Raw genomic sequence first — 27,332 nt, forward strand, 5'->3', positions numbered from 1 at the left:
ATCTCACACAAAGGGGGCCTTTTGGGGGCAAGGTTCCACTGTCCTTTTAAATTCAAGGCATGTTATACAATTTAGCATGGTTCTGCATGCATTTACATGCAAAATGAGCAAACAGGTCAACTTTGAGTAGATCAATTTGAAAGATTCCAGAGAACAATTAGCACAGTTAAGCTTAAATGTTAAAGAACACAAAAGAAAGATAAACACACATTCTGTTTTGATAGATACAAATCTAATCAACTAATAGTTAAGGCTAAGGCCTTTCCTTGACATTAGAAGCTTGCCATCCTCCCAAAATATTAATTTAACCCCTCCTCTACTTCTGCAGGATTTTTACATCATATGCCAATTCCAAATTGCAGATCTGGCAAGGAGAGACGTGGTCAAAAAGGTGGAAGGGTTATATTGAAGGGTTACATGTTGCTTATCAAATGGGTCCTGCTTTTAACTTCAGAATCAACGCCGAGTACTCTAGTACACTAGTACTGTAGTACTCGTGTTTCCCGTTTGGTAAACAACGTCATCTAGCGGTTAAAAGCTATACTGCAACCTTTTACCTTGTCCATGGTGCTGATGGACAGCGATTGGATAACAATAACTGACTAATTGAATATCTGGCAAATGCAGGGTGAGAATGGATGCGAACAGTTAGAAAGTGCTATTTTTATATTACGAATAGCAATGATTAAAAGAAAGTAAAACAAGACTGTATGAAGTATTATTAAAACATATTTTTCAATTTTCAATTTTGAGATTTTGTATGACAACCTTGATATTGCTTAGTAATGAATGACAAACTACATCAACAAACCAAAATTACACTGGAGATGACAGAGAGGGATGCTAAATATACATTTTTACATGATGCCATGGCCCACACTCAAAAAAAAAATGTTTAGCCTCAACAAAAAAAATCAACGCAACAGTTTCCATTAGTCTTTCTTAGTTATGACAACTTAATTTGAAATTGCTTTGAACCAACAAACAATATTGCATTGCACGAAATAGCTTTTCCTCTTCACTCAAAGCTTATTTTAAGTAATGCTTACTTAATAATTGTTGTCATAGGGACGAGTTTTTAAGTTCGTAACTCAAAAATATATGTTGAGTCAACTGACTTCATCATTTTATTCAAAGTAGTTTAATTTGTTGTCTACTTAATTATAATAACAATGCACACAGCTTTTTAAGTAGCAGTAACTTATATATATATATATAAGTTGTATGTATATATATATATATATATATATATACTTCATTTTTTCTTTTTGGTATTTTTTGTACTTTCAAGAAAGACAGTTCAACCACTGCTTTTGTGCAATTAGCTGCATATTTTTATTTTGAACACGAGCGTTGCAAAAAGAAAGTAAGAAAACAATCTTACATTTCAACTGCTCCTCTGTGACAAAAGTTTGTAATTCTTATGTATGTTTGTGTGAGCAGCTCAAAATAACCACATACAAAGTCTTCATAGATATACATATAACAGCAAAAGACAACTCGTCCAATGTTATGGCAAGAGACAAACTGCAAAAGAATGAAAGCTGGCAAGTGAAGGAAAGAGTTTCTGACCTGACAGCTTGCTGAGCTTCACGGGAGTGATTTCTTGATAAATGGGATCTCAGGCTACCCCATGTTTTAAATGAACAAAAACAGTGCTGGTGAATGCATGGCAGACGTTCCCCACCATGGCCATGACGCAACCTGTAGTGTCTTAGCAACACAGTTTGTGTAGAAGTTTCAAATCTACAAAGTTTGCACTCACAACCCATATTTCAAAACAATGACACATTTAACAAATGTAAATCTGATTAAAGTAATTTAAGATTACATCATTGCATTTACATGATGATACATTTCCACCTCCAGATTTAAACAGGTAGACAAGATAAAGAATGTACTTACTACTTTGATTCCTCTCAGAACATCAGATCACCATTTGGGGCAAAGTCCAGCTGCACATGGGAATGAACAAAATATATTTTTTTTCTGGAAAAAATGTGGCTGTGGCACTTGGGTAACAGTTGCTGTAGGTAGCAGTTACACAGCTAAACTAGCTCAGGGGAAGAATACAACTAACATGTGGTAACAGTGCTATACAAGCTAGCAGTCACATGTTTAAACAAGCTAAGTTTTACTTATCTCAATGAAAGTCTACTGTGACTAATTTAAAGCCATCACTTCAGTAGAACAATTAGAAATACATTTTACTCACCATGAAATGTTGCTTCAGTCTCCTGCACTGTCTTGTCTTGTAGGAGATGGAACTTAAAATGGAAAGGTTAATGTTGAGAAAAATTATGTTACCAAGCTAATTTTATTAAGTCATGGCAACTTGAATTTTGTTTTAAGCTTACCAACAATAAAATTTGAGTGTATATGACATGCTAAATTAAGTTCATGTAATAGCCAACATTATTATTATAACTTAAAAAAATAAAGTTAGCAACTTGGAAAGTTTATCTAAATCAATTAATTACATTTTTTTACATTGCATTTATGTATTAAATCAAGTGGTGTCAAAAGATACTCTGAATTATTTTTTTGAGTGCAATAAGAAACGAGCTATGGGCCAGTATGGGCCAGACGGGCCTCACTTTGGACACCCACTGCTACAAGCCTCATGAAACTAAGTTGAAAAGACATCTATTGTATTTGATAATTCATATTTTATTTCATTTCATTAATCCATCAAGGCTGCACGGCGGTGGTAAGCGTGCAGGCCATGCATCTAGGAGACCAGAGTTCGATTCCACCCTCGGCCATCTCTGTGCGCATGTTCTCCCCGTGCATGCGTGGGTTTTCTCCGGGGGCTTCCTCCCATATTCCAAAAACATGCTAGGTTAATTAGCGACTCCAAATTGTCCATAGGTATGAATGTGAGTGTGAATGGTTGTTTGTCTATATGTGCCCTGTGATTGGCTGGCCACCAGTCCAGGGTGTACCCCACCTCTCGCCTGAAGACAGCTGGGATTGGCTCCAGCACCCCCACAACCCTCGTGAAGATAAGCGGTAGAAAATGAATGAATGAATGACGTTTGAGTTGCAGTCGATGCTCATTCATTAATAAAGAGTTATTAATAGAATAATAAAAAAATGTTTCTTCAGATTTCTATAAACTAGAGAACCATTGCTTGTTACACACAACTCATATACTGTATGTATAACATTTTTCTTATGAGAATGATGGCCCTTTAAAAGATGAGTTTTTACTGATTTTAAAACGGCACTAAGCCACTCATCCCGAGAGGTCACCTGAATGACCCCTCCCATCAGTTTCCCTTTTCCAGTCCCCTCCTTTCATCTGCCCCGCATGAATAAACATGCCATGAGATGAATATTCATGAGTCCCACATGGCTACGGGTGCTTCCAGGGTCTCCAGATAGCCGGGACGAGTTCAGTTGGGTTGTTTTGTCTGGGACTCCTTCCACCCAACAAATCCCAAAGAAAGGACTTTTTACCTTTTCTGCCCACGGGGGAATCATGGCTCGGGCCCCCGGCTATCGATGGCCTCTCCTGGGGCTGCTTCTGCACTTTGTCCTTCTTTGCTCGGCTCAAGTAAGTCTTTTTTTCTTCTTTTGTTTCTGTGTCGACGGATGCGTTTGAGGTGCGGGGGGAGTGCTATTCTACTCATTGGTGCTACTGTTCTTCAATTTAGGCGTCTTTGGATTTTTCTGACAAAAAATGATGTTTTGAAGACGTCCAAAGGAAAAAAAATTTACATTTTTTTCAAAACTTGAAAAATATTTAGCATTTTTCATAATAACACCATACATTTCTTAAAAATGTGTATTTCTTTTTCACTTTTATCATACATTTTGCTTATTGGTTGGTAGAAATACATACACTGCACTATTGTACAGATTGCACTATTGTACATATTACTGTAATATCTTTTGCATTCATACATCATACTGTTTATAATTTATATAATCTGAAATAGCCATACTCTAGTCACTCCATTGCAATACTGTATATATTACTGTTATTATATATTGTCACATCCATACTGTTTATAATCTGTATAATCTACAATAGCCATATATTTATATCCCTGTACATATCCTCACTGTATTATAGTCATAGCCTGTCATAGTTTTTTTTACATAGATCTGTCCATATCTTTTTTTCTACATTTACTTAATACCAAGGTACTTATATAATTGCACTTCTGGTTGGATGCTAACTGCATTTTGTTGCCCTGTACCAGTGACATGAGCAATAAGTTGAATTTGTCAAAATTTAAGCTGACAAAAAATATTAAATTGCTTTATAGGGTTTTTTTACATTCACAAGTTAATAATTTATCACATAAGTATGGTTAAAAATAATCTTCCAGATAAGTATAAAAGGGGCATCTATTCCCTAAATGCCACATATTGAAAGAAAAAAAAATTGCAAAAATACACGAATATGTTTTGTTGTGATTATTTAGCGGAGCCAAGGACCTCCAGGACCTGCAGGTGTACCAGGAATTGATGGCATTGCTGTGAGTCCGCTAACTTCACACCCGATTGTTGTCAGAATGCTTTCCTATACGTGACTGAATCTTTTATTTTTCATTTTTTTAGGGGGAAAGAGGATCAGACGGCCCTGATGGTCCAGCTGTAAATATACAATCTGATTTCATTTCCTGTCATCTCTCTTTTTTGTTAGCCTTAACTATTTGTGTCATTTGCAGGGACCCGATGGGGAGCCTGGTAAAGCTGGCTCTTCGGGATTACCGGGGATACCTGGAAATGATGTAAGCCGTTATAATAAGTATAGATGCTGACACTTCTACTATGTACATAGAATGTTTATGACAGGTAATTTGACATGACAACAATGTAATGTAGTTATTACTATTATCCATTTGAATGCATGTCAACACTTTGTAGGGCATATTTAGAAAACAAAAGCGCCTCTGTTGGTGGAATGCAGTTGGTCTCTCTTGCTGAGAATCCACAAAGTGGTGTGGAATGATTCCTTGTTTGAAATGAGCCAAAGGAATGTTCCTCTCTGCTGTCTGCAGTCTGAAAGCTTTGCCCTCACGCCCCGCTGCTGACCCCTTGCTCCTCCTCTAAGATGCCCCCCTGCCTGCATCTTTAAATTCAACACACCTTTATTAATGAAATGCCTGAAAGTGAACTGTATTATATAAAGTAATATCCATAAGGGGGCGGTCAATACCTTTAATACACAGAGCTCCTCCCACAAGGTGAATGTTAAGATTACATTGGTCTAATGTTGAATATAAGACTATTACCAGAGGGGGAATATCGCCTCATTTAACAAGCACATGACTATTCTAATCCTGCCTGAATCTCCTCTCTGCAGGGTTTGACCGGCCCAATTGGAGTACCCGGGCCTGACGGTCCCCCTGGACAGAAAGTAAGTGACTAATGAGCCTTTACTTCCCCTCACCTCCGAGAGCAACACGCAGGAGTAGCGGTGCTTAAACTCTTCCTGACAAATGAGACCTAATCCTGCAAGTCCTCCGTATAATCTCTGTGGGGAACCGAAACCCGGCATCACTCCTCATTAGTCCAAACATTGCTGGGTCAAATGTACCTGGCTGGCCGGCCCGGTCATGTGATCAACTGCGGGAACGGCAACTCATGAGTCTCACAACCATAAGAAGGGCTATGATTCGACATGATCTTTATGTATTTCTTTGTTTTTAGGGGGAACCTGGAACAATCGGACCCCGTGGAGCTGCTGTGAGTTCAATATTTAACGCCATGTTAAATATATGTATATTTATATATAGATATATATAACACCATGTCTACTTTGCCAACATTCATCACACTGTATGTTTCCCATCAGGGTGTCGGGCCTGATGGACCCCCTGTAAGTACTACTCTAATGCTTACTTTTGGTTTTTGCATCACAATAACAAAGCTCACCTCAGTTTGAAATGATCTTCAACAACAGGGGCCCCCGGGGCCGGGAGGACTTCCGGGTGAAGTTGGAAAAACAGGGCCACCTGTAAGTACAGTCAAAAGTAGTGTTAGATATTATAATTATAATTTTAGCTTCAGTTGTATGTAAGTGTAGCAAAGTCCAATACCTTCTCATAGAAATGCTCACGTAGCACAACTAAAGTTACACAACACATACATAACTCAAGGAAAAACACTGAGAGAAGAAGATGCTAAACAGACATGCTAACAACACAGTTTATAACACAGTCTCTCGCACACAAGCTTAACTTTCACTTTCCAGACACAAGCTTAACTTGTACTTCCTAGACGGGTACATTTTATCTTAGGTACCACAACTAACCTAGTATAATTGTATTGCAATATAGTGTGCCTCATAACGCATTTCTTATTAAACCATATTTACATTTTTAGATCCCTTCACATAATTTTAAGATCATTTAAATTCAACAGATAAAACACACAATATAAAGGAAGTAGTACTTCCCCCGAGGATGATATTTACTGGAATTCCATTTGCCACTTTGGAATATTTTTAAATGCTGCCCTTTGGCCGAATGTTTGAAAAGTAACATAAAAATATAATATTTTATATACTGTGCATAACCTATGCATAATATTAGCATCACTACTACAGTATATAATGAGTGACTTTCTGAACACTCGTGTATGTGTACTTGTTGACCGTAGGGGCCGATGGGTGTGAGAGGACCCCAAGGACCCCGTGGACCGACGGGGCCCAGAGTAAGTCACCTTTGACATTCACATGATTGAGGTGAACTGATGCCATCACTTCTATCAGTCACATCTTCTGCTACAATTCAATAAAAAAAAAAAAAACAATTTTTCTCCATTGCAGGGGGCAGCCGGGATGCTAGGAAGTGCCGACCTGGTAAATCGGACAAGATTAAGAAAATAAAAGTTATTATGTGACATTCTAAATGACTTTTTTTGCTGCTGTTTAGTGTCCCAATTCTTGTCCTCCTGGAACATCTGGACATCCTGGTCTTCCTGGCATGAAGGTGAGAAGAAGTGTGGAAAACACACTTTAAATATACCGGAGGAGCTATGTTGTGGTTGTTATGCTATACTCGTTGTGTTTTGAGCATATGACGATGGGTTCTGACTAAGGATCGACCGATCGCGCCGATATTTGCGTTTTTTCCTTGTATCGGCCGATACGCGCGTGGGTTCGCCGATGTATTTTTCCACCGCATGATTTACAGTCAGGCAGAGGACCCCGCAACACACTGTTGAATCGCATCAAGTAAGTAAGTAAGTAAATAAGTAAGTTTTATTTATATAGCGCCTTTCTCAGACAGAAGTCACAAAGTGCTTCACAAAACGCAAAACACAGAGTTAAAATACACATAAAAAAATACAATAAAACAATGTACAATAAAAATAGACATAAAACAGTACATACAAACAGTATACAATAAAATAGACATAAATATATGATGGTCATAGTACCCTAAATCTACTGAGCTGGGTATGCCTGCAAAAACAAGTGAGTTTTAAGGTTACTCTTAAATGCATCGACAAAGTCAAGCGAACGTAGGGAGGGTGGAAGGTCATTCCAGAGCCTCGGCGCAACATCCTGAAAAGATAGGTCTCCTCGGGTCCTAAAACGACTACGAGGCACCATGAGTAAATTTTGATCTAAATTTTGATCTCAGCCTCCGAGAGGGGGTATAGGGACGCAACAAGTCTCGTATGTAGACAGGGGCCTGGCCGTGCAAGGCTCTAAAAGTGAGCACCAGGATTTTAAAATTCACACGGAATGAGACCGGGAGCCAATGGAGAGCTTTCAGAATCGGCCCGAGTCAATAACCAAGAGCGCGTTTTGACAAGTAATAGAGTTAGCTTGCTTTTAACTCTTTACTAAGCGTCACGCTGCGGAGGAGCAGTCATCACATCGATGTTGGATAAATTTAAACTACGACAGAAATGTTTTGCACATGGTTGAATATTTATTCCTTTTAAAGTTGATAATGGCGTTTAAATGTGTGTTTAAGAAAGCTGAATCCTTTACATTTCAATCAATATTTCTTTAAACACGAGACCTGGAATATTTGTTATCATGGTCATTTTTTCATGTAAATTGAGGGATCAAAAGCAGGGATCAAAAAAAAAAAAAAAAAAAAAAAGGGATCAAAAGCAGTATCGATCCATCGGCTGAGGGTGATGGAAAAAAATCGGTATCGGCATCGCCCCCCCCAAAAAAACCATATGGGTCGATCCCTAGTTCTGACAACAAATAATACTACATCATCTGTATACTTGACACATTTTGACCATCTTCTTTTATACCTTCTATCAGGGCCACAAAGGGGTCAAAGGTGAAGCAGGGGAACCTGGCAAGCAAGGGCACAAGGTAAGATACATATTTCAATAAAGCTAACGTCACATAATTCCATGACATTGAAACTCACAATACCCCTAAAACCATAATGAGGAAAGTGTTACTCCCCATTTTGAGACAAGTATTATTTGCTGTGCTCTACTTCAATACGATGTGAGACAAGTGTGTGTTCAATGCCTCCGAAAACTACAGCGATGCACCAAGCAGGATTTATTGGAATTGTTGTTGAAGCACCCTCTCCCCCCTGTAATGTGTTCATGCACTATATAAATGGAAATGAGGCTGTGAGAAGGATTTACCGTCAACCTCGGAATGATGTTGTCCTTCAATGACTACGGATCCATTTTAGGGACTTTTGGGGACTCTCTGTTAAAGGTGCTGTCCTTCTTCGGCTCCGAATGACACTTTTTTTTTAATATCTAAATTTTTCACAATTCAAAGTGCAAATTTCACTCAGTGCATTTTGTGTGTTATGCACATAAATGTCTGATTCATGTGCACATAAAATAAACTTTCAACTTTTCCAATCAGACAATCAAAATCAAATAGTTTGACTGTTCTGTGATGTGATCTTTCTTCTCCGTTTCGCTCTCCTCTTTCATGATGTTTGTTGCAAAACTGTTTCATTATCAGGTCTGTGTTTACTCGACGAAATAGCCACTTCTAACCCCCTAATTAAAAGAACAAATTACGTCTCTAATGACACAAAATTTGCTTTAAAGCCCTTAAACACTTTCTACTCATGAATATCGCATATTTGGTGCGGAGTCAGCACATGAATTATTTGTAATTAGCAAAGCGGGGCAACAAATTGGAGTTGAATCGTTTGATTTGAAAGAAAATTGTCCACAGTCTTCGCACAACCGAGAGGCCTAATTAGAGGAATTTCCTTGACTGCGACCTTGAAGTGTTCTTGGTGTGTCTGCTTCCAGGGGGAGGAAGGAGACCAAGGAGGTCCAGGGGAGGTCGGCTCTCAAGGACCAACGGTTAGTTGGAGGAGTTTTAATTGCCGGGGTGAGTCTGGCGATGCGGAGTTGTGTTCCGATACCCTCTTTTTGTTGTTTCAGGGTGGCCAGGGGATCCGTGGGGCCACGGGGATGATGGGCCCTAAGGGAGACATGGTTGATATTTATTTTTTCTTTATTGATATTTATTATTTTATTATATTTATTTATATTCTCACCGTTCATGCTGTTGTCTGGCAGGGGGCTCGTGGTCCTGATGGAGATCCAGGTCCTCAGGGTGTTCCCGGGGCAACAGTAAGTTGCATGGACAAAAGTAATCACTAGTATTTCTCAATAAATGAAGTAATCAATCAAAGCTTAGGCAACACAATCATAGGACTAACTTTGTGGGAACAGTTTGGGGGACACCAAGGACACCAAGGCATGCTTGGAAGACCCTGACCTCAAAACCCATCACATACTACATGTCAACATACTGTACTTTACCAGTCAAATGTTTAGGAACAGCGGCACGGCGGTCTAGTGCTTAGCGCGCAGACCTCACAGCTAGGAGACCAGGGTTCAATTCCACCCTCGGCCATCTCTGTGTGGAGTTTGCATGTTCTCCCCGTGCATGCGTGGGTTTTCTCCGGGTACTCCGGTTTCCTCCCACATTCCAAAAACATGCTAGGTTAATTAGCCACTCCAAATTGTCCATAGGTATGAATGTGAGTGTGAATGGTTGTTTGTCTATATGTGCCCTGTGATTGGCTGGCGACCAGTCCAGGGGTGTACCCCGCCTCTTGCCTGAAGACAGCTGGGATAGGCTCCAGCACCCCCGCCACCCTCATGAGGAAAAAGCGGTAGAAAATGAATGAATGAATGAATGTTTAGGAACACGTTCTCACTGAATAAAGCTAGTTGTAATATAACCACTGAGTATAGTACATGTTACAAGTATACAATGTATATGTATACAAGTATACATGTTTCCGTCAATGATTCCAGGGTGATCAGGGTCAGCGTGGTGTGATGGGTGAGCCCGGACCAAAAGGCGAGCAGGTCAGTTGACACATTATCAATATTTATTTATGTTCATTAAAAAATAAATAAACATCACAATTACTGTATGGTTTTATTTAAACAATCTGACAAAATGTTTTATCGTTCAGGGAGCCCAAGGTTCAAGAGGGATCACAGGTCTTCCAGGTCCCAAGGGAGATGCTGTGAGTACGATTTTGTGAAATGTTCAATGTTTTTTTTTAATTATCGTAAGTTGTCTTATTTGACTGTGCTAACCAGGGCTTACCGGGTGTGGACGGCCGTGAGGGAATCCCTGGCATGCCGGGAGCAAAGGTAGCATCATCATTTCTAACGGTGCAACTGCTGTACAAAGCTCGAGTTGAAATATCTTCATTATCTTCTAACCACAGGGAGACGTTGGAAAACCTGGACTTGCTGGAGAGGTTGGCCTTCAGGGACATCCTGTAAGTTTGAGTCTTGTTGAGCTTTAGAACATGTATGGATACTTGGATACTACTTTTTTTTAAATGTTTAAATTTTGTGTCTCAGGGTCTGCCTGGTTCTCCTGGACCAAAAGGACAGAGCGGCATAAAGGTTACTTGCGTGTTTTTTTTTTTTAATTTAATGTAAGATGTTATCTTTTGTATTGATTTTAAATTGCTTTTTTGTGCTTTTTTTTCAAATCAGGGTGATGCTGGTCAAACAGGCTTCCCTGGAACGATGGGTTCAGCTGGAAAAATGGTACAGAACACCAGCTTTATATATTTAATACCTAACAATACTCATGTTTTGTTTATAAATAAAAACAATTTTATTATTTTTGTATCTACAGGGCGAGCGTGGGGAACAAGGTGAGGTTGGACCAGTTGGACCCATCGGTGAACCTGTGAGTATTTACCTTGGCGGAATTTTTAATGGTTTTAATTCAATTAATAAATCCAATGTCCCTTTTTTGTTGACAGGGAGAAATAGGAGAACAAGGCCTTGTGGGTCCACTCGGCAAGGCGGGTGCCAGGGTAAGTTGTTGGCACCTTATATTATTATTATTATTTTTGTCATAGTAGTACTGTATATACCAGGGATGGGCAAACTTTTTGACTCGCGGGCCGCATTGATTTAACAAAATTGACGGGGGGGGGCAGACTATATAGTATTTTACATGCAACAGTCCTATTTTTACGCATATTTTACATGTAAAAGTGTCATGCAATCTGCAATATGTGCACTATGAAATCGTTTATTTGATTTAAAGTGTGTTGGAAATTAAATGTATTATTATTTTTATTATTATTATTATTATTATTGTCTTTATTATTATTATTTTATATACGTATATTATTATATTAGATTTGTTATTATTAGTTATAGTAATGTTATTATCATTATATTATTATTATTATTGTTAATAATAACAATAATATTACGAATATTATTATATTAATATTATTAACAATAATATTAATATAATAATAGTATTATCATTATTATTATTAACAACATTCTTCTTATTATTAACAACATTCTTCTTATTATTAACAACATTCTTCTTCTTATTATTGTCATTATTTTTTTATTTTTATTTTTATTTTTTTATTTTTATTCTTTTTATTTTTATTCTTTTTATTTTTATTCTTTTTATTTTTATTTTTATTCTTTTTATTTTGTGCTTGTGTTACTTTTTCCAGGAGCATTTTGTAAACAACAGACCACATCAAATAACCAAATTGATAAAGCAGCTACCTCAACCGTCAAAAAGTTGGCCCAAGCCACGATGCCAGGTTGTATGTTGAGTTTGGAAAAAACAAGCGGGCCATATTGAAACACTTGGCGGGCCGGATGTGGCACCCGGGCCGTAGTTTGCCCACCCCTGGTATATACTGTGGTTTGCATTTTATTTCGGGTATGATTGAATTATTCCGTGTTTTTCCAAGCTGTAATAGAAGGTACCACGGCGAGGCAGGTGGGGAAGCGGCAAAGGTTGTTGTTTCCCAGCAGAGTTAGCATAAAAGACATGATCGCACCTGAGGTCTATTTTCACAGCGAGGGGGGAGCAGGAGCAGCAGGCTGAAAGACTCTTCTGTTCTCCTGACATTCCTCACTGTGGCTCAGGGATCAAAGCTGGAATGGGAGACACAAACTGACAATAGACGGCCGTGCTTGGCGATGCAAAAAGTTCATTTTAAGAACCACGGGAGGGAATATGATATGAAATATATAAATTTGGTGTTCAATCAGTGCACAATTAATGTGGGAAGAATGCTTCACGATATGATGGTCTGTTGTCACTTTATATTATTATTAAGATATGAACTTAGACCAGGGGTGGGCAAACTACAGCCCGGGGGCCACATCCGGCCCGCCAAGTGTTTGAATACGGCCCGCCCAATCTTTCAAAAGTATTTCATTTAAACTCAACATACAACCTGGCATCATGGCCTGAGCCAACCTTTTGATGGTTGTATCAATTTCGTTGTTTGACATGGTCTGTTGTTTACAAAGTGCTCCTGAAAAAAGAGACACAAGCACATAATAATAATAAAAATTAAAATAATAATTATTATATTATTATTATAACTATTATTATTATTATTATATTTATTATATTATTGCTAATTATTATATTAATTATATATAATAATATTGTTATATTTGCTTATTTTACATAATAATAATATAATAATTATTATTTTAATTTTATTTTAATTATTATAATATTTTATTATTTTTAAAATATTAAAATATAAATATAAAATAATAAATAATAATAGCAGATTGCATGAAAATTTTACAGATACAATAATACCAGGTGGACTGTTACGTGTAAAATATATAGTCTGCCCCCCCCCCCCCCCCCCCCCGGAAATTTTGTTATATCAATGCGGCCCGCGAGTCAAAAAGTTTGCCCACCCCTGACTTAGACAGTTTTGCACCATGAGCTTAAGAAAGAAAAATCCTGTTAAAAATGAGCCATTTGCTGAGATACATGGAAAGCATGTACCGTTTGAATTTTCATAAATAAATCATGCTATTTTGTGGTTGAATATGATATGATATTTTAAAAATCTGCATGTTTAAGTAAATTTAATGTATCATTTGCCTAAATTATCATTATAAAGATAGAAATTTAAGGCATTCAATAGACCCATTCAGACGTTGATATGTAGTACTCTACACTCATCACTAGGTGTCAGTAATGTAATTTCGGCTGTTCCTCATGTTTTTGCTGGTAAAGATTATTGTTATTATTATATCATATTATATTATATAATATTTTAACAATCAAATATGTTGTTCCTATATAACAAACATACCTTCCAAATATTATTTTGTGTTTTATTGTAGGGACCCAAAGGTGACCCCGGTCTTCCTGGTCTTCCAGGCCCTCCAGGCGTTCCTGGAATTAAAGGAGAGAGGGTAAGAAAATGACCACAGTCCATCTTGGACTTTTTTTCCGAGCTTTCCGAGGTTCAAGACGATTGTTTAGAAGATGATTACTCAACAGAGGCGCCCTCCGCTGTAGATAAACACAGCAAAGGTCTGCAGCAAAGCTCATTTGTCTTGTTTATTCCAGGGTGAGCGTGGAGAAGGAGGCCCCAAGGGAGAGCAGGTAGGAAGTCTCGATGTATGAGTGAACATGATATTTAACTAAAAAAGTGATTGGACTTATAATTCATGTGCATGATGATTTTCCAGGGTCTGCAAGGTGATGAAGGCAACCCTGGAGAGAAAGGAGACAATGTAAGTTCTTATGCGAGTATACGTAAACGCTTCCACGTCCAATGCATAATATTTCCATGTTTTCATCATCTTCTAGGGCCAACCTGGAGAATCTGGAGCAAAGGGCGAGGTTTGTGTCTTGTTGTCATCAGAAGGTACCAACCAAGATGACGCTATGGTCTGGCTCCGTATTTATTCCAAAGACCGGCAACCCTGGAGAGCCTGGCAGAAGAGGTTCAGAAGGAGGTCGAGGCCAGCCCGGCGTTGAGGGGCCTCCTGGAACACCTGGACCACGAGGCATGCAGGGGAACCGAGGTCCACCTGGGGTCAGAGGAACACAAGGTCCAGCGGTAGGTCCTGATACAACATGAGCGTATGAACCATCACTTCAAGAAAAAGTCACTTGTTTACGTTTTATGGCTTGTAAATGTGGCGTTTACTCTCAGATGCTACTTTTTTGACCTTGATGCCGACTGACCTTGACATTGACATTGGTACTATTATACATTAGTATTATACTGGTTTCCAATAGTTGACTTTCATACAGCTGGTGTGAAGACTACCTTTTTACTCCCATAAGCTCCATCTTCATTGCAAGCCCGAACAGAAAAAGGACGAATGAGTAGATAAGTAGCGCTGGGGCCGCAAGAGATCATCCGCTGCAATCTTTCCACACTAAACATCTCCAGCTTCATTTTTACTGGTTTGCCGACTGTCAGAGTAGAACGTTCTCAGGCAGGGGTTTTCAAAGTCGGACTCCAGGGGAAATGGAGCCCAAGGCGGCATATGGGGGGAGGGGGGGGGGGCATTAAGACAATTCCAAAGGCCCCTGATTGTACAGACTAATAAAAGCTAATGAAAAAGCAAAATACCATGAAAATCAATCAGATGGCATCTCTTCTTGAGTACAAAGTTTTAAGTACACTTAAAAGTTCAAGAGTTGACCTGTAAGCATCAATCTGCTGTATGTTTTCATGCAGTTCCACTTGTAATTATGAAAAATATACACCTTTTTTTTGTTAATGATGTTCTCCTAAGCAACCACTGCTAACATATGCTAGCTGGTGGTGATGTTGTTATAGACATAGACTTTCTTTGTCATTGCACAATAACACAGCAGTGAAATTGCCAACAAAATGTTGTTGCCTGGCTCCCGTGCAATAAAAAATAAAAAATAAAAAATAAAAAATAAAAAATAAAAAATAAAAAATAAAAAATAAAAAATAAAAAATAAAAAATAAAAAATAAAAAATAAAAAATAAAAAATAAAAAATAAAAAATAAAAAATAAAAAATAAAAAATAACAATGTGGAGAATAAATAGATGACATCAAATATGAACAACAATGTACAGCGTAAACAGTAATTTGTACAAATAATTTAAATAATTTAGAATAAATAACAATATTTAAAGTTTTGGTTGTGCGTGTGGGCAGGTAGAGGGGCTTATTTGGCATTGAGCAGTCTGATGGCCAGGGGGAAGTAGCTGTCTCTAAACCTGGTTGTTCTACAGCGGATGCTGCAGAGCTTTCTCCCCGACGTCCATGCTGGGGGTGTGTGGGGTCAGAGTAGATCCGACGGGCTCTAGAGTTTTTTGAGTTGAAAAAAATGCAATCTTGAGTGGGTGATTTAAGTCAAAAAGAGTAATTTCTGTAATGCTTGACATTTAATTGGCAGCTTACTTCTATGAATTCCTTGTTGCTTTCTTATTCTACTATTACTATTTAAAAAAAAACATTACCATTACTATTACTATTACTACCATTACTATTACCATTACTGTATAACAGCCAGGATGGGACGTGTGTACTGCTTTTCTACATCACATTAAATACTCATCATCTTCATACTCTTTGCTTTTATGCTGGCAATGCAAAATGATAAAAAGACAAAGAAACATTAAAACACACTTCATTGCAGGGCTGTCCAAAGTGTAGACTGAGGGACATTTAATCAATTAATTAATTAGAAAGCCCATGCCACTTTGTAAAAATTAAATAAGCAAAAGTTGATGCAAAAATGAGCAACAAGTTGTTATATAAACTGAAAAACTCATACTGTTAACATTATTATGCTAACCTATTATGCTCATTTTCGGCCCTTTGTATTGAGTTGTGGACTCCTATAGAGCAGCGACACACAATAACCTGCACACAAAGCTTTCTAGATCTTCCAGAATCTGCACCTATTGTAGCTGTATTTCCTTGCCTTTCCAAAATGATCTGTTTTAATTGACCTGTATTCCACTCTCCGCCTCTGCTGTGATTGGTCCAACTCTGTTGTACCCGGGCATGCCCATATACAGTAAGGGAGTCCTCTCATTATCTGAAACTTTGGCATAGTTTAACACAAGAACACAACATTCTAACTACATTTATAGGTAAGAAAAGTAAAAAAAAATTATATAAAAATATATATTATAATATATATATATAAAATATATATTAATGAATAAAATATTTAATATATATTAAATATATATTAAAAATTATACACTGAAATGCAGGTTTTTTTTTTTTAGAAAATAACTGACAACTTCCCACTCAGCTTGTACCTGGGCATGCCCATATACAGTAAGGGAGTCCTCTTATTATCTGAAACTTTGGCATAATAATACCCCTTTAAAAATGATACATTGAAATGCAGGTTGTTTTTTCTTCAAAAAAAAAAAGACCTATACCTGTGACAAGTTCACCTGACATAATTCATAATTCATAACATAAAAAAAATATAAATATAAAACATATAAAACATAATTCCAAGCATTCATCCTCCGTTTTTTAACTTTTTAACTGTATGGTAATGGTAGCAATGAAGTACAAATATGACCAATCATAAAGGACCCCCTTGATCGGTTGCCCTCCTAGCTTCTGACGCTACCGTATGTTTTCCAGGGTAAAGAGCCAAGCGACCAGCACATCAAGCAGGTGTGCATGCGAGTCATGCAAGGTAAGACATCACGCCCCCATTCATCTTTCCCCATGCGCCCCGTTTATGACTTTAATCTCACCCACAAAGCACACACAGAGCTGGCTAGCTCCCGCGTGATCTCATTGATCAGGCCGCGTACTCGATACGCTCCGTATTGAAAAAAAGAAGGCCTCATAAGCAAAACATGAAATAAGCTTCATTGTTTGTTTGTTTGATGGATGAAAGATTTCCTGGTTCGCCTCTAAGAAATGTTCTAGCGGAAAGACGCAACCTCTGTTCTCTTTATTCTTTTTTTTTTTTTTTTACTCTTGTGTCTTCAAAACTCATCTCCGAGAGTCATTACTTTTTCATGGCGGAGCTGCTGAAAAATTAATTACACCTCCAGCAGACCTCCACTCCTCTGCTCAGAGCAAAGAGAGTCTGCCAAGGAAGGAAATGTTTAAAAAGAGCAGCCACTGCATGAATTTTCATCAGGAGTTTTAAAAGTGCAAAATATCACGCAGTAAAAAGTCACTGAAGATTAACATTGGATCGTTTGCACCATCATGTCTTCTCTCGCTGATTGCTGCTAATTAAACGCATTGTTTCTCTTCTAGGCTTCATGTACTGAGGTTTTCTTAATTTTATTTTATTTTTTTTTTAAAAGAGGTTTTAAGGACTTTCATGACTCTTGTTCTTCACATTAGAGTCGGGGTTCACATTAAAGTTCACTTGGAGTCGAACCCACAAGACCATCTCATTGCCTTTCATTGTCTTTTGTGTTCTACCAGAACAATTGGCCCAGTTAGCAGCGAGTTTGAGAAGACCCGAGTCAGGTGTGGTTGGTTTACCTGGCAAACCCGGTCCTCCGGGACCTCCTGGGGCTCCGGGAGACAACGGTTTCCCAGGACAGGCAGGAACAAGAGGACTTCCTGGACTTAAAGGACCACCGGGGCCTATTGGAGTAAAAGGACCCAAAGGTAGACAACTTCCTGCTGTGGTCGTAAAACAATGGGATTGTGCTATTTTTGACTCTAGAGTCTGGGGGGGGGGGTAGAGTAAATGTAAATCTTTCAAAAGTATGCATTGTTTGTTTTCAAAGTGTTTTCAGGGCTACTCGGACGATGACGTAAGACAATGCAGTAATCCCTCGTTTATCACTGTTAATTGGTTCCAAATTCCACTGCAATAAGTGAATTTCCACATTCAATCCCGGCCGTTTTTCTAAAGTCAACCCCTCCAGTACTGGCCGTTTTTGACGATTTTCATCGATCTTTCAAGGCACACAGAACAATGTGTTCTATGGGTATAGAAACATGGAACCCACCAAAACAAAGATCTGACTCCCGTCTTTCATTGCAGAAAAAAAGTTAGTTTCTACCTTTTTCCATTCTTAAGTAATCAGCAGGAGAACATGAGTAAGTTTCTGGAAAATATCGGTTCCTAACTAAAAAAGGGAGAAAAACAGCTTTTTGTGAAATATCCAAACAAATATGTATGAACGTTGTTTTACATCAAAATAACAATCTATTTTAAATAGATTGATTTGTAATAGATAATATATTTGTAATAGATAATAGATAATAGATAGATAAATCTAAATAATAGATATATTTGTAATAAAAATATAGAAATATTTACAGTTTTCATATTTGGAACTGAACTATTAAATGCCCCGACATGCTTAACCTCCTGCATGCTCCACGCCTCCATGCTCTCTCACTTCCTCCTTCCTGTCATGTGGGATTTGAGCTCGTATCAAATGCACTTCTGTCACCTTGTGGCCGTTTTTATAAATACATATAAATACGTTGCTTTTGTTTTGGCTTTTGCTTTGGCGTGTCATCACATGGTGTGTCTTGCAGGTGAAATGGGTGACAGAGGCTCCCGGGGGCCGACTGTGCGAGGAGCCAAAGGTCAGCAAGGACCTCCAGGACTTCCTGGTGAGTAAATAGTTGCAAATAAAACACAAATATTGCACAAATGAACGCTAATAAGAGTTTTGTGCTTGTAGGTGAAGCGGGCAAACCTGGTTACGGTCAGGACGGTCGTGACGGCCAGAGAGGACCTCCCGGACTTCCTGGACAGCCCGGTGTACCCGGGCCTCCTGGTGCAGCCGGTCCTAACGGTTACTGCGACCCATCCTCGTGCAACCTGTCGGCGGGCCAGCAGTCTGTGGACGTGAAGGGACCTGCCAGGAACTAAAAGCCACTCTGGAAGCGACAGAGGGACTATTGGATCGGAACATTTTTCATCTCAGGGGGCTGTGGTTGGCGGCACCGGGCCTCCATTGACCTTCTAGTCTTGTCTTCAGAAGCTCCACCACGAGGAGTCTGCCTCCATTAAAAAAAAACATCATTTTTTGGTATTCTTCTTCGACCTGAGACATGTTTTCATATTCCCAGGAAAATGTTTATCAGATGGAATATTGAAACATTCACAAAGCCTCTAATTTTCAATATGTCCAAATAACCCCCATCCCAAACAAACGGGAATTTAGCATATGTGCCTTTTTGGAACTATTTTGTACTTTATGTGATTGTACGTCAAACTGCAACTGGACTCACTTCGGACCATCTTTGCAGTTGGAGATCAAAAGTCACACTGACTTTAGTGTTTGAGTGTAAATCTGTAAAAAATGTTTGACTTGTGGTTAATTATATTTCCTACAAAACAACCTGATGTGGTTTTTGGCCTCACTGTACGGGATGACAGCAGTACAGTTGAGGGAAAAGCTCATTCGTGTAACAAATAAAAAAATACACACAACAATGTGTTTATTTATTCTGCATGATTATTACAAAAAACTGTAAATTGGAGTACAAAGAGTACATACCGTGTATAAATGAATAAACCCATACATGACTTGAAAGCCATTTAATTTTAAAGGATGGGATTTTACGGCCCTGTGATTGGCTGTGACCAATGCAGGGTGTACCCCGCCTCTTGCCTGCTTGGCAGCTGGGATAGGCTCCAGCATACCCACAACCCGAATGAGGATAAGGGGTATAGAAAATGGATGGATGGATGATTTTATGTAACTTTTGCATTTTAATGTTTTACATGAATGAAGTGGATAATTCAAGAAAAAGAGGTCATTTTATGAGAAAAATATAATAAGTCAATAAAGTTGTATTATTATATAACGTTTGTGTCCGTTCCTGAATATTTTTTTTCACAAAAATACAGCTGCAAAATGAGAAACAGGTAATAACAAAACAATTACGGTAATAAAAATAAAACCGGGTCATAATGTCAACATAGTATGATGAGTATGATGGTGATGAGTATTCAGTGGTCGCCACAGCAACTCAATCTCCTCCATCCAACCCTGTCTTCTACCCTCATGTCCTCCTTCACTACATCCATAAACCTCCTCTTTGGTCTTCCTCCTACCTGGACGCTCTAAACGCAGCATCCTTCTACCAATATATTCATCATCTCTCCTCTGGACATGTCCCAACCATCTCAGTCTGGCCTAAAGGACTTTATCTCCAAGTCCTCTAAACGTGCAATGTCACTCTGACGGATTTGTTTCTGATCCTATCCATCCTGGTCACTCCCGATGAAAACCTCAGCATCCTCATCTCTGCTACCTCCAGTTCTGCTTCCTGTCTTTTCCTCGGTGGCACTGTCATGAAGCAGAACTGGAGGTAGCAGAGATGAGGAAGCTGAGGTTCTACTTGGGAGTGACCAGGATGGATAGGATCAGGACAAGTAAGTAAATAACAATGAAGTAAATCGTAATTAGTAAAGTTAAGTCAATAAAGTAATGCCATCTATCCATCAATTTTCTTGGACCCCGCCTCTCGCCTGAAGATGCTGGGATAGGCTCCAGCACCCCCACAACAGTATCACTTGGATACTGTGAACATCCAGCAGCAACACAACATTTTGGCATTGACTATTTTGATGAAAAATATACTGAACCAGGGCTGCACAGCGACCGGGTGGTTAGCACACAGGCTTCACAGCTAGGAGACCCGAGTTCAATTCCATCCTCGGCCATCTCTGTGTGGAGTTTGCATGTTCTCCCCGTGCATGCGTGGGTTTTCTGCGGGTACTCCGGTTTCCTCCCACATTCCAAAAACATGCTAGGTTAATTAGCGACTCCAAACTGTCCATAGGTATGAATGTGAGTGTGAATGGTTGTTTGTCTATATGTGCCCTGGGATTGGCTGGCCACCAGTCCAGGGTGTACCCGACCTCTTGCCCGAAGACAGCTGGGATAGGCTCCAGCACCCCCACGACCCTCGTGAGGAAAAGCGGTAGAAAATGAATGAATGAATGATTGCAGTTGTTGCTGCAAAGGGCGGCCCAACCAGTTATTAGATTTAATAATAAACATTAAATAAAAGATACCTTATCAAATGCAGCAAGGAATAAGACACAATGTCAGAAATAAAGCACTGAATAACATTTATTGCACACAAGTTTAAGGCAGATGTCAACATGGAAACAAGAAAGAACCTCCAGATTTCGATTTTTAAAAAAAAAAAAGAGCCAGATTTCCCAAACAGCTAATCACGTAGACGTGTGCGAGGTAGGTAGATGAAGACAAAGTGACGCTCAGCACGCCACGAGCATAGAAACGGACTTGCTGTAAGAGCAGCAGGCAAACATTTTTAATGTGAGGGACCACGCTGAGAAGATGAGCCGTACCCCACCGTCTCATTACGAGCTTATTTACAAGATGACATATGGTTACAGGATAAGGTTCAGGAAATGATGTCAATGCTGCAAGTGAGATGATTGACAGTCCAATCATGCAACAAGTGCATCCCCGCCACTCCAGCTAAACGCTACAATTGCTGGTGCTGATGCCAACTGTGACATCAAGAGCTGCTTTCAGCCCTCCTTTGTTATCTCACCGCTCATTGACGTCGCATGAATATTCATTCATCTAAATCCACAACACGCACGCACACGCACGCACGCGGAGACGCCATCATCAGGAAGAACAAAATAACCCTAGGAATTTCTGATAACTTTTGCTGCTGCTGTGCTGTTTGAATTGGATCAAAGTCTGCTTTATGGTCTCTGTGGAGAGGCCATTATGTGGAATAGTTTTTTTTTTTCATTCAAAGCAGACAACAAGGAGCGCTTACACTCTCAGCCAGCAGGGGGCTCTTTACACTCACAAATGCAGGCTTCAAACTCACATCCTCCACTGCATCTGATGACCAGTTGGGCTTCAAACGCAAAATGAAAGCACCGTGTGTAGGATGTGGCGCTCGGTCACGTGACGCGTGATAAAAGAAGATGAGCGCATCAAACAGACGTGAAGATCCACTTCGGACGTCACGCCCACAACTATTTGCAAAATATCAAAACACGGCAGCACACAGAACAAATTTAAAGTGGAAGGAGTCAAACTTTTATGAAACAGCACATATTAAACACGTATACTGTATTTCCTCAAATAACACCTCCCTTTAAATTGGGGGCTTGCCCTAAATAATCAGCGGGTGTGTCTACTGCAATAAATAAATGCCACACTTCAAAATGCATACAAAAAAAACAGGTGTTGCCATTGGGGGCGGAATTTAACTTTGCCTGCCATGGCTGTGACGGGCGTGCCATGGCCGTGACGGGTGTGGCATGGCCGTGACGGGAATGCCATGGCAGGCCTGCCATGGCTGTGACGGGCCTGCCATGGCTGTGATGGGCGTGCCATGGCCGTGACGGGCGTGCCATGGCCGTGATGGGCGTGCCATGGCCGTGACGGGCCTGCCATGGCCGTGACGGGCGTGCCATGGCCGTGACGGGTGTGCCATGGCCGTGACGGGCATGCCATGGCGGGCCTGCCATGGCTGTGACGGGCCTGCCATGGCTGTGACGGGCCTGCCATGGCTGTGACGGGCGTGCCATGGCCGTGACGGGCCTGCCATGGCCGTGACGGGCATGCCATGGCTGTGAGACGGGCTTGCCATGGCCGTGACGGGCGTGCCATGGCCGTGACGGGCCTGCCATGGCTGTGACGGGCATACCATGGCGGGCCTGCCATGGCTGACGGGCCTGCCATGGCCGTGACGGGCATGCCATGGCTGTGAGACGGGCTTGCCATGGCCGTGACGGGCATTTTATGGCAGAGATCGAGTGAGGAAAAGGTTCTCCTCTCTTTGTGTGTGGAAGTGGTAAGTTTTTGGCTCGTCTACAGGGCTCTAATAACGTTAAAACCCATATTTCGGAAGTCATAAACAGCCTTTCTGTGCTCTAAGTATGAAAATATTCTGTTTATTATTATTGAATCCCATTTCGTGGTCAGGTCTGGTAAATGAGGGATGACTGCAAACTCTAAAAGCTTTCTGTCCAACCTCTCTAACTACATTTGTCAGCTTTAGAGATGCCATGTCCAAATGTGTCATATTATATACCGTTGCTATCGAGTACCATTTGTTTGTGGAAGAAATGACCAAAAATATTTGTACATTATACAAGTTTCCCCTCCTTAGATTCCTGGTACTTTCTGCAGTTGACGAAATAAATGCCGCTGGCCACTAGGTGAGGAAATGCGGTAAAATAGAAAATATTAAAGCATCATCAATCCCATTTGGGCAAAGTTGACTCCAAGACTCAGTGAATACATAAAAACAAAAGTAGAAATGAGCTAATAAATAAATAACCACCAAAAGCTTCCAATCTTAAGACAATGAAATGAAATCAAAAGAACCTGGATGTTAGTAATTACTGTTAAACAAACATGTCAAGTAGATTTAGTGCAGTGTTCCGATTACTTTGGCGCCATTGAGAAGCAAAAATATACAGAAAGAGCAGAGGAATCATCATAGGCAACACCATGGAAACAAAACAACAACACAACATGTTAAATCACACTAAGGCACACAAATCAGCATCATTTTGTAATCATGACAACCTCCATGCATCGTTAAAATGATAACTTGCTCATGTAATTACGTACAATTCATCAGGTCCCCATTCCAAGCACCATGAGCCAGGAAAGACAAAATCACTCATTCAACTTATATAACTTATTAATATTTACACGTCAACACAACACAGATCAAAGTGTATTAGGAGCATTAGGGATACACTGAAAAGATGTCCAAATATAACAAAATTGAAGTAAAATATTTGGAGAATGAAAGAGTAAATTCATGAAAAAATGTCACAATATTTTGTGAATATTGTTATAATTTTATTAAAATTTTTTTTTTAGAAAATACTTTATGTTAACAGAATAAAAATTCATTTATTCAAAATAAAATTCAAATATTCTAAAGTGAAATATTATCATAAATGAATGAGAACAAAGTAAAATTATTTAAAGAAAAAAATCAAATAAAACATTTTATTTATTTTCATTATTACATATTATATTTTTTAACATTATTTTAATCAAACACTAAAGTAATATTCCAATAAAAGTACCAAGTCAGCATTTTATGACAAAAACGTAATATGATCAGGAAAGTAATTTTAACCAGAATAAGGTTGTAATATTCAGAAAGAAAGTACTAGTCTAGTACTAGAGTAGTACAAGTCAGAATTCTACGACAATAATGCTATATTGTACGAAGACCAAGGTGTACTATTATTGTACAGCAAGAATACCATTGTAATAGTTTGAGGGGAAAAAGTACTGAGTCATAACTTTTTTTCAATTTTTCCACACTTCATATTACAAGAAAAAGAGTGAAATTTACAGGAATTAAACGGTAATATAAAACAATTATTCTGTCTGAATTTTATGGTAATAAAATTAAATATGAAATGGTTTTAGTACAGGAAAAAAGTTGTAATTTGTACATGAAATCAGATGAAAATAAAATTAAAAAAGTGAATCATAATATTATGAGAAAAAAGTCAAACTATTAGGAGAGGAAAGTTGTCATATTGCAAGAATATATGTCATTTTACTAGAATATTGTAAAGTTTACAAGCAATGGCTGTCATTTGGAAAAAATAAGGATGTCAAATAATAAGGTGGTAAAAGTCTGAGAATAGCCTAATGCAATAAATACAAATAAATATCTAATTTCATTAATAATTATTGTATAATAAATACAATAAAAGTAAAGTCATTAAATTGAAAGAATAAAAGTTATAAAAATAAAGGTTTACATGAATAATGTCATTTGACAAGCATCAGGTTGTCACTTCAGAATAAGGTCATAATTTTTGACAATTAGGTTGTTGTATTAAGAGCATAAACGTATACCATTGTTATTATTGTTTATGATTTTCTGCAAAATTGTTTTTTACAACTTCCTCTGCTAATATTAAGACTTTTTCTTATGTGGACTTATAGGACATATGTGTCTTTTTAGTAGGTCCCCAATACTCCTTCACATCAGCTGATAGAGACAATAAAAGACCTTTCAAGAGTACATCCTTGTCATATATGTCAATGTCTCGCTGCTGTGGCAAAGCTAATTTATAGGAGGACATTTTAGTATCATTTTGTAAATGATTATCACGCATGATGCAAATCTGTTTGAAATAAGCTCCCCCACTCATCCAGAAATAGCTTAATCCACAAGCTAGAAAAAAACCACAGGACTTCTTTTTAATATAATCTGCAATAAAAATAAATAATTCTATATCAGACGCAGTTGCTGCACTTTTTGTTACACATAAGGCGCTGGATTTTCTTTTGGACTTTGAGATGTTTGCCGTCTTCTATATCAGACTATTATGTAAATGCAGGAGGTCACCCTCGTGCTCTGCAAGAGTCTGATAACAAGGAGTTCCTACAGGGTGGCGGCTCAACATGAAGGCCACCCTGCAAAGTCAAGAGAGTTAAAAAGGGCTCCTAATTCTCTGGCATCCACACATGAAACAAACATTGAGCTCATCTCATTGTCTTTGGAACACACAGAGACACGCATACCATGTACCTCCTGCTCGCGTGACGGCTTATCTGCAGAAGAACAGAAGGGATGCATAGGCATGCCAATTAAGGAGGCAAACAAATAATTAGGGGCTGAAAGTGACTAAACAAAGTCATTTCCCAGCCCTCGGAGACGTAATGAGAGATGACAAGGAATGCATTACATCACAGCCAGGTAAAAAAAACAAGAACCTAAAAAGTACAGCATTGCAAAAAGGAAAAAAGAGGTTTTCTATTGCGTTCAAATGAAGCCTATGAGTCAATGAGTCAGTGAGTCAATGAGTCAAAGAGTCAATAAACGAGCCCTACTGCATCCGTTGCATCATGGCGTCCTTCCTTTCCTGCTGCGCGCCGTGTCTGGCTGGAGCAGTGAGCTCGGAGCAGGATGGCTGAAGCTAGAGCTGGGCTCCAATGGATGACAATCGCTGGGGTCGCACATGCCTGCGGGTCCCCTGGGTCCGGGGGGGCCAGGAGGGCCCTGAGACGCTACTCCGGGAGGCCCTTGACACAAAAAGGACATTGTTATCGTTGCATGTCAGTCCAAAGATGAATAAAGTATCTATAAAGTATATATTTATGTGTCTGGTCTTTGGTTGCTTATAGTACAGGGGTGTCCAAAAACATTCATGGGAAGCAGGAAATAATAATAATTTGGAGTACATGAGAAAGTGGAAAGGAAAATTAAACTCTCCTTGACCACATGGTTATTTATTAACAAGTGGGGGTGCTCCGATCAATCGTCCATGATCCGTATTGGCCGATATCAGTGAAAAAACACTGTATCCATAACGGCCAATCAGCTCTGTCCTTACTGCAGCATGTCTGCCGTGTGTGGACTTCCTGTCTTTGTGAGAGCGATACAAAACACGTCTCACCGGGGTGGCGCTTTGAAAAGCTTTCGATTGGAGCAGCATTTGGGGGGGGCGAGCACTTGGCAGGGTGAGTTTGAGGCTCGTCATGTGATCATACATCAGGCAGCGACTAAAGCCCCCCGGTCCCTACTCGCTGTACTTGGGGCAAAATTAGTGGATGAGTACCATCTCAGTACATATTTGGGAGCACGGGTTATGACATGAGACAGGCATGCCCTCCACAACGACTTCTGACGCCGTGGTGGCCAAATCCATCCAAACACCGATACAGAGCCTTCTCCATCGCTGCCCCCACCCTCTGGAAATCTTTGCCCCATTCACTCCGTGCTTGCCCTGACCTTCATAGTTTCAAAAAACAACTAAAAAGCCACCTCTTTAAATCTGTTTTTAATGTCTAACTTTATATACCCGACTGCTGTGCCCCGCCCCTCCCCACTTTTACTCATGTTTTAACTGTGTATTAACCAATCAATGTTGGATTTTAGCGTATCTTTTATTCTGTTGACTTGCTTTTATTCAACTCCATTTTTCTGTAAAGTGTCTTTGAGTATTTTGAAAAGCGCTATACAAATAAAATGTATTATTATTTATTATTTATACAACATTGTACAGTAAACCTCGGATATATCGAAAACATACCTTTTTTGACCACGTGGTAATTACAGTAAATCTCGGATATATTGGATTCAATTGTTCACACTGGTTTTGTCCGATATAAGC

At 39.2% G+C, this 27,332-nt stretch overlaps 2 protein-coding genes across 2 annotated transcripts in view; one reads left to right on the plus strand and one right to left on the minus strand.

The window, feature by feature from the left end:
• The first annotated feature begins 3,392 nt into the window (after nt 1-3,392).
• Nucleotides 3,393-19,769, plus strand: col9a1b (collagen, type IX, alpha 1b). The gene is made up of 32 exons (XM_058058473.1): nt 3,393-3,559; nt 4,437-4,490; nt 4,573-4,608; nt 4,683-4,745; nt 5,321-5,374; nt 5,668-5,703; nt 5,813-5,836; nt 5,921-5,974; nt 6,619-6,672; nt 6,788-6,820; nt 6,894-6,950; nt 8,252-8,305; nt 9,226-9,279; nt 9,361-9,414; nt 9,499-9,552; nt 10,246-10,299; nt 10,410-10,463; nt 10,540-10,593; nt 10,671-10,724; nt 10,810-10,854; nt 10,948-11,001; nt 11,093-11,146; nt 11,223-11,276; nt 13,603-13,674; nt 13,832-13,867; nt 13,954-13,998; nt 14,075-14,107; nt 14,181-14,327; nt 16,871-16,925; nt 17,678-17,866; nt 18,752-18,829; nt 18,901-19,769. Exons 1-32 carry the CDS (start codon nt 3,485-3,487, stop codon nt 19,089-19,091), a joined length of 2,025 nt encoding a protein of 674 aa, XP_057914456.1. The 5' UTR covers nt 3,393-3,484; the 3' UTR covers nt 19,092-19,769.
• A 1,534-nt stretch (nt 19,770-21,303) lies between these two features.
• The window catches only part of LOC131107773 (collagen alpha-1(XIX) chain-like), a 97,514-nt gene continuing 91,485 nt past the window's right edge, over nt 21,304-27,332 (minus strand). The window contains exon 37 of the mRNA XM_058058068.1: nt 21,304-26,241. Within this exon, the coding sequence (XP_057914051.1) occupies nt 26,063-26,241 (179 nt within the window). The 3' untranslated portion in view covers nt 21,304-26,062. The remainder of the gene's footprint in view (nt 26,242-27,332) is intronic.

Source organism: Doryrhamphus excisus, chromosome 20, assembly GCF_030265055.1.
Source record: "Doryrhamphus excisus isolate RoL2022-K1 chromosome 20, RoL_Dexc_1.0, whole genome shotgun sequence".
NCBI classification, from domain to species: Eukaryota; Metazoa; Chordata; class Actinopteri; order Syngnathiformes; family Syngnathidae; genus Doryrhamphus; species Doryrhamphus excisus.